The 12,412-nt window shown below is 39.9% G+C and overlaps 1 protein-coding gene across 1 annotated transcript in view; it reads left to right on the top strand.

The window, feature by feature from the left end:
- The window catches only part of LOC144680307 (trace amine-associated receptor 4-like), a 28,435-nt gene extending 17,925 nt beyond the window's left edge, over nt 1-10,510 (top strand). The window contains exon 2 of the mRNA XM_078541290.1: nt 9,294-10,510. Coding sequence (XP_078397416.1) covers nt 9,422-10,459 — 1,038 coding nt within the window. The 5' untranslated portion in view covers nt 9,294-9,421 and the 3' untranslated portion in view covers nt 10,460-10,510. The remainder of the gene's footprint in view (nt 1-9,293) is intronic.
- Nucleotides 10,511-12,412: the final 1,902 nt, after the last annotated feature.

Consider the following 12,412-nt stretch of genomic DNA (forward strand, 5'->3'; position numbering starts at 1 on the left):
GCCCCTGGACCCACCCCCCACCTCCGGACCCCCTCCACCCCCAACCCCCACAACCTCGGGAAATCCCCCAACCCAACCCTATCCCCTTTCCCTGAACGCCCCCACCCCCACACCCCCCTGATGTCTGGACCCCACTGACCTCCAGACACCTCCCACCCCATCCCACCCGAATCCCCATCCCTGCCACCCACCCCACCCCGACTCCACCCCAAGCACACCCCAACGCCCCTCGAACTCCCCCAACCCCACCGAACACCCCGAACACCCCCAAACCCCCCCGGACACCCTCAAACCCCCACAAACTCTCCAAAATCCCCCAACAGCTCCTGAACACCCCCAACCTCCCCCGAACATCTGGAATCCCCCTCCCCGCTGATCATCACCACCCCACATATCCTATGCACTTACCTTAGACACTTACCTTCCCCTGGCCTGTAAATTTCCCTGGCCTTTAAACTTACCTGCTTTATGGCAGCAATTGCTGTAAAAAAGGCAGGCGTGGGCTCCTTGAATATGCTGGATCTAGACTTCACTGGGGCCTGCAAGGATTCTTTCGATGTAGGCACCATGCAGCTCCAGTGAACAGAAGTGGCAACGCAATTTTCAAGACCAGATAAGTATGTACTTAATGCTTCTAATTTCTGTGGTCCAGCACTTTCTGACACTAGTCAGAAGTTCCGGCCCAGTGGGTTTATTTTTCCCAAAGGTTACTGGAAAAATTGGCACTATGAGAGATTTTTATTATTCTTTGCCTGTGTCTTTTAAAATCTATGTGTCTTACTGTTGCCTTAATGAAAGTATAATTGGGAGTTAGATTAACTAGGGGATTTAGAAGTTATCATAGTAGTAATTTGTAGATCCATGTGCGTACTCAAAAAGCATTTCTTCAATTAATAAAGGTTTAATTTGGTTTTGTAAGAAACCTGTAAGACACAGTGGTCTTACTACTACTGAATTCAAGGCATGCATCTTGAAATTTATACAATTTGCAAAACAGTTGTGGCAATTGCTTCAAGTTTTCTTTTGCGATTTGAGCAGCTCAGCATTTACGATTGGCTGTGCCATAACAAATTTGGGGGCTCTTTGCAGGATATATTTGAAATTCTTTGATGGGTTTGGAGTTGGTGAATCTTAAGGTTACGAGGACAATAAGTGCTTTGATTTCAGGAGTTGGTGTGAGGTTTTTTTTAAAGTGGTGAGATTGTAATATGGCTTTGGCAGTTGCTAAGACTTGTCTGGGAGTTGAAGTTATAACTTTGGCTGGTTTACAAAAAGTAACTAAAGTTAAGTTAATGGAATTGGCAGAGAAGTTACAATTGGGATTACCTGCAGGAGCAAAGAAATCAGACATCATTGAATGTATAGCACAGCATTTAAAGTTGGAAGTGATACCTGACACTAGTGAGTCACAGCTGGAGGTAGTGAGATTTCAGTTTGAAATGAAGAAGCTTGAATGTAAACAAGCAAAGGAAATGAAAAAAATTGGAGCTGGAGGCAGCAGAAAAAGATAAAGGAAGGGCATTTCAAAGGGAGCAAGCGGAAAGGCAGGATAAAAAACAGGCTGGAACTGGAATTCCAGGCAAGAGAGAAGGAATGAGAAAGGGAATACCAGCTTAAAAGGCTATAAGTTTAAAAATGCATCTCAGATTCAGGGGAAAGTTCTGATGATGAAAAGGAAATGTTTATCCTAAAACCCAGTGGGGGGATATTTAAATTTGTATAAGCTCTTCCAAAGTTTGAGGAAAGAGATGTCAAAGCATTCTTTATTTCACTTGAGAAGATAGTTAAACAGATGAAATGGCCACAAGAAAACTGGACATTGTTGTTACAATCCAGGTTGGTGGGTAGAGTGCATGAGGTTTATGCTTCACTGTCAGAAGAAATGTCGGTGAACTATGATGTGGTTAAAAAAAAGGCTATTTTGAGTGCATATGAGTTGGTTCCTGAGGCAGACAGGCAGAAATTTAGGAGTATGAGAAAACAGCCTGGGAAAATTTATATTGAGTTCAAAAGAGTAAAACAAAGTAATTTTGATTGGTGGATATGGGCATTAAAGATAGAGACAACATATGCAGCACTTAGAGCAGTAATTATTTTGGAAGAATTTAAAGATTCACTTCCTTTGGTAGTGAAAACTCATGTGGAGGAACAGAGGGTTCAAATGGTAAGATAAGCAACAGAGATAGCTGATGATTATGAGTTAGTTCAGAAAGCTAAACATTTTTTCATCACCCTTTTAAATCTGAAAAGGATAGAAAGTGGGAAGAAGAATGGAAGGTGGGTAGTCAGGGAAGAGGAGTAGGTGGAAATTATCAGGAAGTTTTTTTTCAGAATAAAAAGGAAGGTGCTGAGGGTAGAAGTGACATTCGAAAATTGAGGTGTTGTAATAAAGTGGGGCATACAAAGTCAGTGCGTTGGAAATTGCAGGGAAAATCTGTTGGAATTATAGGGGTGCAGAAAAGTTCTGGAAGTAAAAGTACTGTGGGTTCTGAGGTTCAGGCACAGGAAAAAAAAACAATGGTTTGTGTACAGGTAAAACAGGAAGAATCAGTGGTCGGTAAAGAAGTGGGAATGTGTTCACAGTTTACCCAAGAGAATTCTGAGGAGCAGGTTGCAGAAATCTTTAAAGATTTTGTATGTGAAGGGAAAGTCTTTCCATGTGTACAGGGTGGAGTAGGTAAAAAATGTTAAAATTTTAAAAGACATTGGGGCTAGTCAATCCTTAGTGTTGTGCGATAGTGACTTTTGTTGTTCAAAGGGAGTATTGCAGGAATAGGTGATTAAAAGGTGGGGTTCATAGAGATGCTAAACCTATTCCATTGTGGAATGTAAATTTAAAGAGTAAGTGGAAAACAGGTGAGGCAATTGTTGGAATAGTGGAAAAATTGCCCATTGCAGGGTTCCATTTATCCTGGGTGATGATATAGCTGGATCACAGATGTGGGTCATGCCTATAGTAGTTGAGCAGCATGTCGAAGTGTTGCAGAGCGAGCATCCTGGATTGTTTCCAGATTGTGTGATAATGAGATCACAGGCTCATAGGTTGAAACAAGAAGAACAGGAAGTTAAAAGGCAGGGGAAAGGTGTGGAAATCCAATTAGCTGACACTGTGTTTGATAACATTGTTCAGGGGAAAAGAACAGAGGAAAAATCAGCTGAAGTGTTTAACTCAAGGCTGTTGGTAGATTTACAGAAAAAAAGCTTCGCAAATAAAATATTTATATCAGACAGCCTACTCAGAAATGGAGGCAAAGGGTATTCTAGAATTGTATTACCTTAAAGTAATATTTTAATGAGAAAATGGAGGTCTTATCATGCTTCAGAAAATGAAAGCTGGAGGGAGGTGCATCAAGTTGTAATACTCTGTGGATATAGAAATGAGTATCTGAGGATAGCTTATGAAATCCAAATGGGGGGACATCTAGGAATTAGAAAGACACAGGCAAAAATACAAAAACATTTTTTTAGCCTGGATTGCATAGGATGTAGTTAAATTCTGTAGGACATGTCACACATGTCAGGTGATAGGAAAACCACAAGCAGTGATTAAGTTAGCACATTTAATTCCCATTCCAGCATTTGAAAAACTTTTTACTAGGGTCATGAATGATTGTGTAGGACCCCTCCCTAAAACTAAAAGTGGAAATCAATACTTACTGACAATAATGGAGATGTCTACCGGGTTCTTGAAGCAATACCTTTGAGAAATATTACAACAAAGAAAATCATGGAAGAGTTAACTAAATTGTTTACAAGATATGGTTTACCTAAAGAAATACAATCAGATCAGGGTTCAAATTTCATGTCACAGCTGTTTAAGGAACTAAAGAACAGTTTGGAAATAAAACAGTTTAAATCAACAGCTGAGTCCTGATTATCAAATCCTGAGTCACAAGGGGCTTTGGAAAGATGGCTTCAAACTCTAAAAACTATGATGAGGGCATATAGTCAGGATTATCCACAGGATTCAGATAGGGGGATTCCATTCCTGTTATTTGCTAATAGGGATGCTCCTAATGCATCAACTGGTTTTAGTCCTTTTGGGCTAGTTTATGGTCATGAGGTGAGAGGACAACTAAAATTGATTCCTGAGAAATTGATGGGTCAAAATTCAGAAACTACTCTCCTGGATTATGTGTCAAACTTCAGAGAGAGATTGGATAGAGCATGCGAGTTGGCTAGGGAACATTTAAAGATAGCAACTGCTAAAAGTGAAGGCAGACAGGAAAGCTACAGCTCGTAGTTTTGTTGCTGGGGAAAACGTGCTAGTTCCATTACCAGTACTAGGTAACTCATTAAAGGCAAGGTTTAGAGGGCCTTACAGGATTTAAAAGAAACTGAGTGAAGTAAATTATTCAATTAATACTCCAGAAAAGAAGAAAGAAGCAGAAGGTATGCTATCTAAATATGCTTAAAAATTACCTTGACAGGGAAGAGGACCAAAAGGAGGCATTAGTGGTGGTAGATAATGAGAAAGTAGTAGAAATGCAGGATTCTGAAATTGATTTTCCTCTAATAAAATTGGATAATGAGGGGGTACTTGAAAATTTAAATGTAATATTGAGTTACCTTCCAGACAAGTGTCAAAGTGATTGGGAAAAGCTATTGCAGTCACATAAAGATGTTTGTGGGAATAAGCTGGGAAGGACAAATTTAGCTAAAAATTATATATGTGCAGAAGTTTAATCTCTGCTAAGGCAACATCCGTATAGATTAAATCCGGCAAAGTTATCACAAATACAGAAAGAAATTGAATTCATGGTTCAAAATGATATAATTGAGTCTAGTTGCAGTAACTGGAGTTCGCCTATTGTGCTGGTACCAAAACCAGATGGAACACAAAGACTGTGTGTGGACTATCTAAAGGTGAATGCGGTGACAAAAGCGGATTCATATCCTGTACCACAGTTTGAAGATTGTTATTGAGAAAGGGGGACAATCAAAATTTAGCACAAAGATTGACTTGCTAAGAGGATATTGACATGTGCTGTTATCAGAGAGAGCAAAGGAGCTATCAGCTTTTGTGATGCTAGATATACTATATCAGTTTAAATTCATGCCATTTGGTGTGAAAAATGCACCTGCAACATTTTAAAGACTGACAAAGTCATTGCAGGTCTGAGCAATTGTGCTGTGTATATTGATGACTTGATAGTTTTCAGTCAGACATGGGAGGAGTATTTACAACATCTGGAAGAATTATTTATTCAATTACAAGAAGCTAATTTGGTGGCGAACTTGGCTAAAAGTGAATTTGCAAAAGTACAAGTTACGTATCTAGGACAAACCATTGGATATGGTAAAGTGGCTCTGAGAGATGTGAAAGTCAAGGCTATCGTGGGTTTCCCCGTGCCTACAACAAAATTAGAAGTTTTGAGTTTTCTGGGCATGAGTGGGTTTTATTGGAAATTTGTACCAAATTTTAGTTGTGCGGTTGCTCCACTGACTGAACTATTAAAAAAGAACAAGAAGTTTCAATGGACACAAGAAGGCATTTGATAGTTAGTAAACTGTATTTATTACGACACCAATTTTGACCAATTACACCAAGCAATTTAAGTTGCTTGTTGATGCAAGTGATATAGGCATTGTGGCTGTACTGTTACAAGAAGATGACACTGGAATTGGAAAATCGTATTTTTCACAGAAGTTGAATGTACAACAGAGAAGATATTCAATGATCAAAAAGGAGACTTTGGGATTGGTGTTAGCATTGCAGCATTTTGAAATTTACATTGCAAACAATTTGTCAGAAACAATCGTTTATAGAGACCTCAATCTTTTAAAGTTTCTGGACAAATTTCGAGACAGAAGTACAAGGCTATTCAGATAGAATTTATTATTGCAACCATTTAACCTACAGGTTATACATGTAGTGGAACGAAAAAATCTGATTGCAGATGTATTGTCAAGAGTTGAAACTTAAAGGGAAAATTGGACATTTAAAATCTGGACACTGGACTAGAATGATTTTTGTTGATACCAAGGATTTGTATATATTGTTTTGTTAATGCATGCATCTGGTAATGTAATAGTGGAATAAGTATAGGAAGTAATGTAAGATGGGTTCAGGAAATGAAGCCGTCTTTTTAAATTATGACGGTTCATTTTTCTATAAGGAGGGGGATGTCAGGAAGGTATAATAATTTTCATAATGTTATTGGAATTTATTATAAAGTAGAGTAATAGTGGGTCTGTGTCTATTGGTCTATGTCTGTGTGTGTGTGTGTGTGTGTGTGTGTGTGACTTAATTGTCCAGCTGGTCTGAAGGCTTTGATGTAATAGGAGATAAGCTAGGTTTGAAATGTTAAGTAGGTAAACATAGGTATAAATGGAACATTTGCATTTTTAAATAAACCAGGCTAGATTTATTTCAAAAGAGGGAGTGAAATATTACACCTAGCCAGAGGAAGTTCAGGAACAGGGGGCAGAATTTTACGGCCCCATTTCAGCGGGAATGGGGCCATAAAATGCGGCGGGCCGTTATAAATCCCATTGACGACAGCGGGAAAGTAAAACCCCGCTGTCACAAAATTCTGCCCAGTGTGCTTATTTTTCCCAAAGATTACTGGTAAAATTGGTACTATGAAAGATTACTATTATTATTATTAAGGTAAAGTCCAAAAACATAGTGGCCTGGATTTTTCCTATGGCAGGCGGGCTGGGCAGGCGCAGGCGGGGGCAAGCGCGGAGCTGATTGGTGCCCACGATCGGCTGCGTGCCACCATTTTAGGCAGGCGGGCCAATTAAGGCCTGCCCAGCGTCATGGGTGGCTGGTAGCGCTAACTGTGCGAGCGGGGGGTGAAAGGAGAGTCAGGGCCTGCGCTCTTTCGCGCATGCGCGCAAAAGAGTGCAGCAATCTCCCTGAGGCACTGAGCTGCCTCAGGGAGATTGAATGGTTATGAAAATAATTAAAGAAGCGATTGATAAATTTATTCAAAAATGAGTTGAGATATGTTTGCAAAGGTGGGAAAAATTATTTATTATTTTATAAAAGCTTCAGGATACCTCATCTCGCCTGTGGATGAGGTTTCCTGAAAAACCTGAAGGCCACTTGGGATTTTTGTCTGCCCGCTAACCTTAAGGTTGGATGGTCAGTGCTCTTACGTACTTTAATTAATCCCTTAATGGCCTTAATATGCCCTTAACGTTTCGGCTGGCGTGCAGCCGACTCCAGCGCATGCCCGCCGAATGAAATATCACAATGGGATGCACGCCCGACGTCATCACGCATCATTTTACATGTCAGCTTGTTGGGCCCACCCCTGCACGTTGACCGGAAGATTCTGCCTAGTGAAACAATAGGAATTTATATAAAAGAGTGAAGGCTGTATTGTAAGGGTAGGCATTCTAAGATCTAACAAGTGTGAAATGCCTTCAGCATCTGTGCCTCAAGCTGCTGTCTACAAAGAACTGAAGTTAATAAAACTCACTTTGAATTGGATTGTCCAGGGTATCGTGTTTCTTTGCCTGGGTCCTATAAAATCTATGTGTCTTAATCTTGCCTTAACAAAAATATAACCGGGACTTAGATTAACTAAGGGATTTAGAAATTATCATAGTAGATATTTGTAGTATGTACTTAAAATCATTCCTTCTATGAATAAAGGCTTAATTTAATTTTGTAAGAAACTTATAAGACTCAGTGGTCTTATTACTACTCAAGGCACACAAATTGAAATTTACACAAATTGCAAAACACTTGTGGCAGTTGTTTCAGGTTTCCCTTTGGGATTTGAGCACCTCAGCATTTACCATTGGCTGTTATAACACCGCGCATGATGATGCCCGCTTCTGCCAGGACCAGAAAATCCCAGCCTTGATATTCTTGCATCTGTCCTGAAGAGTACTAGGTGAAATGTTTCGACAGCATGTCTCTTTTTTCAGCAGTACCTCATAATTATAAGATAGGAACATATAGCAAGGAAATTACTAGTAAACAGTAAAATCTTTTTTAAAAATTATATAAAAATGAATTTAAAAAAGGGATTAGATTCTAATTGATGTCAAGCACGGATAATAATTGGTTTCAACTTAACTTTAGAGCATGTTCATGCACAGAAATTTAGGATTCATGGCCTTAAATGAACAGGTTATTTGAATGCAGTTTCAACCTAACAACAAGATAACCACTGCAATAATTTAAGTTTTCGAAATTGTGTAAAACAGAAGATATCTGGTTGCCCACCCTATTGATTCAGTTGAATTCAATAGAAAGGAAAATCAGAACCTGTCGGTTTTGCATTTTTGCCAAATTCTTTCTTTCCTCCATTTTGGTTCTTTAGATATACAAAGTTACAGGAGCATACAATGCAAATACTAAACCATATGCTTGGGGGAGAACTTTCTCACCGTCAGGGGGGCTGAGAGGGAACGGGCATGGGCGGGTGATTAAGGCCCGCCTAGCGGAACACACACCCAGAAGCGTTGAGCGCTTCCTGTGTGGGCGGGAGGAGTAGGCTGAGTCGAGGCCTGCGCTCTTTTGCGCATGCGTGCGAAAGAGCACAGAAATCTCCCTGAGGCACGGAGCTGCCTCAGGGAGTTTAATTTCATTATCACAAAGTCAATAAAATATTTTTTAAAATTATTCTGACATGTCCCCTCATGTGACAGTGTCACATGAGCTGGGACATGTCTATGAATTTTATTAAAAATTTTTATTAAAGTTTAAAAACCTTCATGAAACCTCATCCCGCCCATGGATGAGATTTCATGATAAATGCGAAGGCCGCCTGGGCTCTTCACCTGCCCGCCCACCTTAAGGTTGGACGGGCAGCTCTGTTAATTCTTTTAATTGATATTTAAATGGCCTTAATTGGCCTTTGACAGTTCGGCGGGCGCGCAGCCAACTCCGGTGTGCGCCTGTCGAACTGAAGATCTGAAAGACGCACGGTGACCTCGGGACGCACGCCTGACGTCACCGTGCATTATTTTATGCATCAAAGAGCTGGGCCCGCCCCCGCACGCTGACCAGAAGTTTCAGGCCTTAGTTTATGAATCTAATTTTGTGATGTCTTGAACCTGCGTGTAAATGCTTAATTGGTTAATGATTGTGGTAAAATATGGAACAAATAAATTTGCATGAGCATTACAAATAATGTGTTGCCACATTAAATTAAGCCTTCTGCATTGTGTCTTTTGTTTAATGGGACATATTCAATTCTGAGATTTTATTCTTTAGAACCTAGTTTTCAATCCTCAAATCTTTCTAACACTAAAAATCCTTTCCATACTTTTGGAAAGTGCATTTCCATTGTTTCAAATATGCCACTAATAATAGGTTGTTTCTACAGAAATCACAGATTAAGCGCAAGTGAAGAAAATCACAGTTCCTGGTAAAGACCACTCCAATCAACAACTGAAAACACAGCTTTGTCGTCTCACTGTGATCCAAGACTTTGGATTATCAATGTGAAAAATAATGAGTTTAACAGATCTTGAGAATTCAAAAGATGTGCAATATTGTTTTGAATTTGTCAACACATCCTGTACCAGAGTCACCAGGTCAACTGCAATCAATGCAGCACTGTATATTTTTATTTCCATTTCAATACTAATTACTATATTTGGAAATCTGGTGGTGATCATTTCTGTTTTTCATTTCAAGCAGCTACAGACACCCACTAACTGTCTTCTTTTATCTTTGGCTGTTGTGGACTTCCTGGTGGGTTTTATTGTGTTGCCTTATAGTATGGTTAGGTCTGTAGAAACATGCTGGTATTTTGGAGAAGTATTTTGTAAAATTCACTCAATTATAGATATTGTGTTAACCATAGTTTCAATTTATACTTTATGTTTTATTGCCATTGATCGTTACTATGCTATGTGTGACCCTTTGCTCCACCCTATAAAGATCACTTTGCCTGTAACAATTGTGACTGTTATATTAATATGGGTGTTTGCTGTGTTTTATGGACTTAGTGTGGTTTTGTTAGACTTTAGTAAAAAGTCAGTAGATGATTATATGGCTGTTAGGTCCTGTGAGGGCAGCTGTACTGCATATCATAAGTTTGAGGGGCATTTGGAGGCACTGATTGTATTTTTTATTCCAATTTTTATTATTTTAGGTATATATGTGAAAATATTTTTTGTGGCAAGATGCAAACGTGGTAGAAAAATTGGAAACATGCCAAATAATAGCGAGTATACAGAAGAAAACAATATTAAAATCTTGAATAAAAAGGAGCAAATGGTTGTTAGAAACCAAGACATATTAATAGGAATTTTTACATTCTCCTGGCTGCCTTTCTACGTAAACAGCATTCTTAATCCATATTTTAATTTTTTAATCCCACCATCTTTAGACAGTGTATTTGCATGGTTTGGTTTCTTTAATTCTACTTTAAACCCTTTGCTTTATGCTTTTTTGTATCCATGGTTTCGCAAAACACTAAAGCTTATACTCTCTTGTCAGATATTTAACCTTGATTCTTCTACAATTAATTTTTTTTCAGAGTGAATAAATACAGATATAATGGAGCCACATAAAATGAAATAAATACAATTTATAGAAAACTCACACCCATTGTGTTGGGAAGTCTCTGATCTTCTTTAGCCAGCCATGGTTCATTTGTTGCACTCTTACCTCTGAAGAGACTGAAGAAGAGCTCATGAAAAGGACACAGATGGAATTAGACAAAATATTATTGTTACAGCCCCAGGCTATGCTATTGTGTAAATCCATAGAAGGACCAGTGCAACTGAGTGGGAGACCTGTTGTACAACAGGCCCCACATAGTCTTGAGGGGGCATTGCCTGGTTTCAATGATCAGGTGAGCCTGTATCATTGAGGACAAGGCCCTACTGTAACATTTCATTCACCTGCACAGCCATCAGTTGACCTATCATTGGAAGATTTTGTTGTGGTAGGACTTATTGAAAGATTGTCCTTGATTGCCATGTCACAGGGGGCTGTGAAGCAGGCCTATGGGGATTTGAATAGTGTACACACACCACACTCTACCTCACCCCATCCTAAACAACCCGCCTCCACAGTCGACATCTGCTTATTCGTCAGAAGGGGTCCTGCTTATTTTCAGCAAGCCTCCATATCTGGAGGTTGTTCCAGCTATCTACCACACACTGACAATGCTGGTAGCTGCAGCTCGTCCCAACTGTACAAACAAATACCGGACGCTGTAAGTCAAATCCCACAAAAGTCAAATGCTTACAAACACCTTTGGACCCAAGAAGGTATCTACAGTAGATTCAAATTTAATAACCCTCAGCCTATGCTGATTCCATCCCCACCTCATTGGCCTCACACAGAATCACAGGAAGAATGCACCAGCCTGTTTAACCCTGAGCTGAGTTTCAAATATTAATCTTCTCCAATGTGAAGTTAATTTATTTTTATCTCCACAGTTACTTGACTCCACCCCTCCCCAGCCGCTGCTGTCTTTACTTATGTCACCTCCATGTACTAAATTATCTCCATGCTCTCCTTGCTAGTCGTTTTATATTCACACTCCATAAACCTCAACTTTCCTAGAATATATCAGATTGCAGCCTGCAATGACCACCAGATGGCCATCACTATTTTCCTCCTGGATTTACGCTGGCTACTGTGTTATATTTAAAATCCTCATCACCATCTTGAATTGTCTCCATAGACTTTCTCCACCCTACCTCTGGAACCTCCTCCAAGCTTATTTTCTCTCCCATGCCTTTCAGTTTTCCATTATCACTAGCGCTGAATTCCATAAATGATTTGCAGTGCAAGACTAAGGTGCACTGCACATGTGAAATGAGTGGTTATCAAATTGTATGTTATGCGATTTATGTCATTTATCCCCTTGGGGCCCAATTGTCTTAACTGGAGAAGAATGGTCGTATATAGTGGACACTTAATTGTCTTTCCAGTATGATAATGTTTAATGAAATGTAATTGTGGTGCCTCAGCTGGGGAATATAGGTGGAACCTTTTCTTTTATTCTTTCACAGGATGTGGGTGTCACTAGCTAGGTCAGCATTTATTGCCCATCCCTAAATGCCCTTGAGAAGGTGGGGGTGAGCTGCCTTCTTAAACTACCGCAGTCCATGTGGTGTAGGTAAACCCACAGTGCTGTTCAGAAGGTAGTTCCAGGATTTTGACCCATCGACAGTGAAGGAACGGTAATATATTTCCAAGTCAGGATGGTGAGCAGCTTGGAGGGGATTCTGTAGCTGGTAGTGTTCTCATGTGTCTGCTGCCCTTGTCCTTCTTGGTAGTAAAGGTCACGGGTTTGGAAGGTGTTGTCTAAGGAGCCTTGGTGAGGTGCTGCAGTGCATCTTGTAAATGGTACACACTGCTGCCACTGTGCGTCGGTGTGGAGGAAGTGAATATTGAAGGCAGTGGATGGGGTGCTAATCAAGTGGGTGGCTTTGCTCTGGATGCCATTAAACTTCTTGAGTGTTTTTGGAGCTGCATTCA

This window comes from Cetorhinus maximus, chromosome 5 (genome assembly GCF_964194155.1).
Source record: "Cetorhinus maximus chromosome 5, sCetMax3.hap1.1, whole genome shotgun sequence".
NCBI classification, from domain to species: Eukaryota; Metazoa; Chordata; class Chondrichthyes; order Lamniformes; family Cetorhinidae; genus Cetorhinus; species Cetorhinus maximus.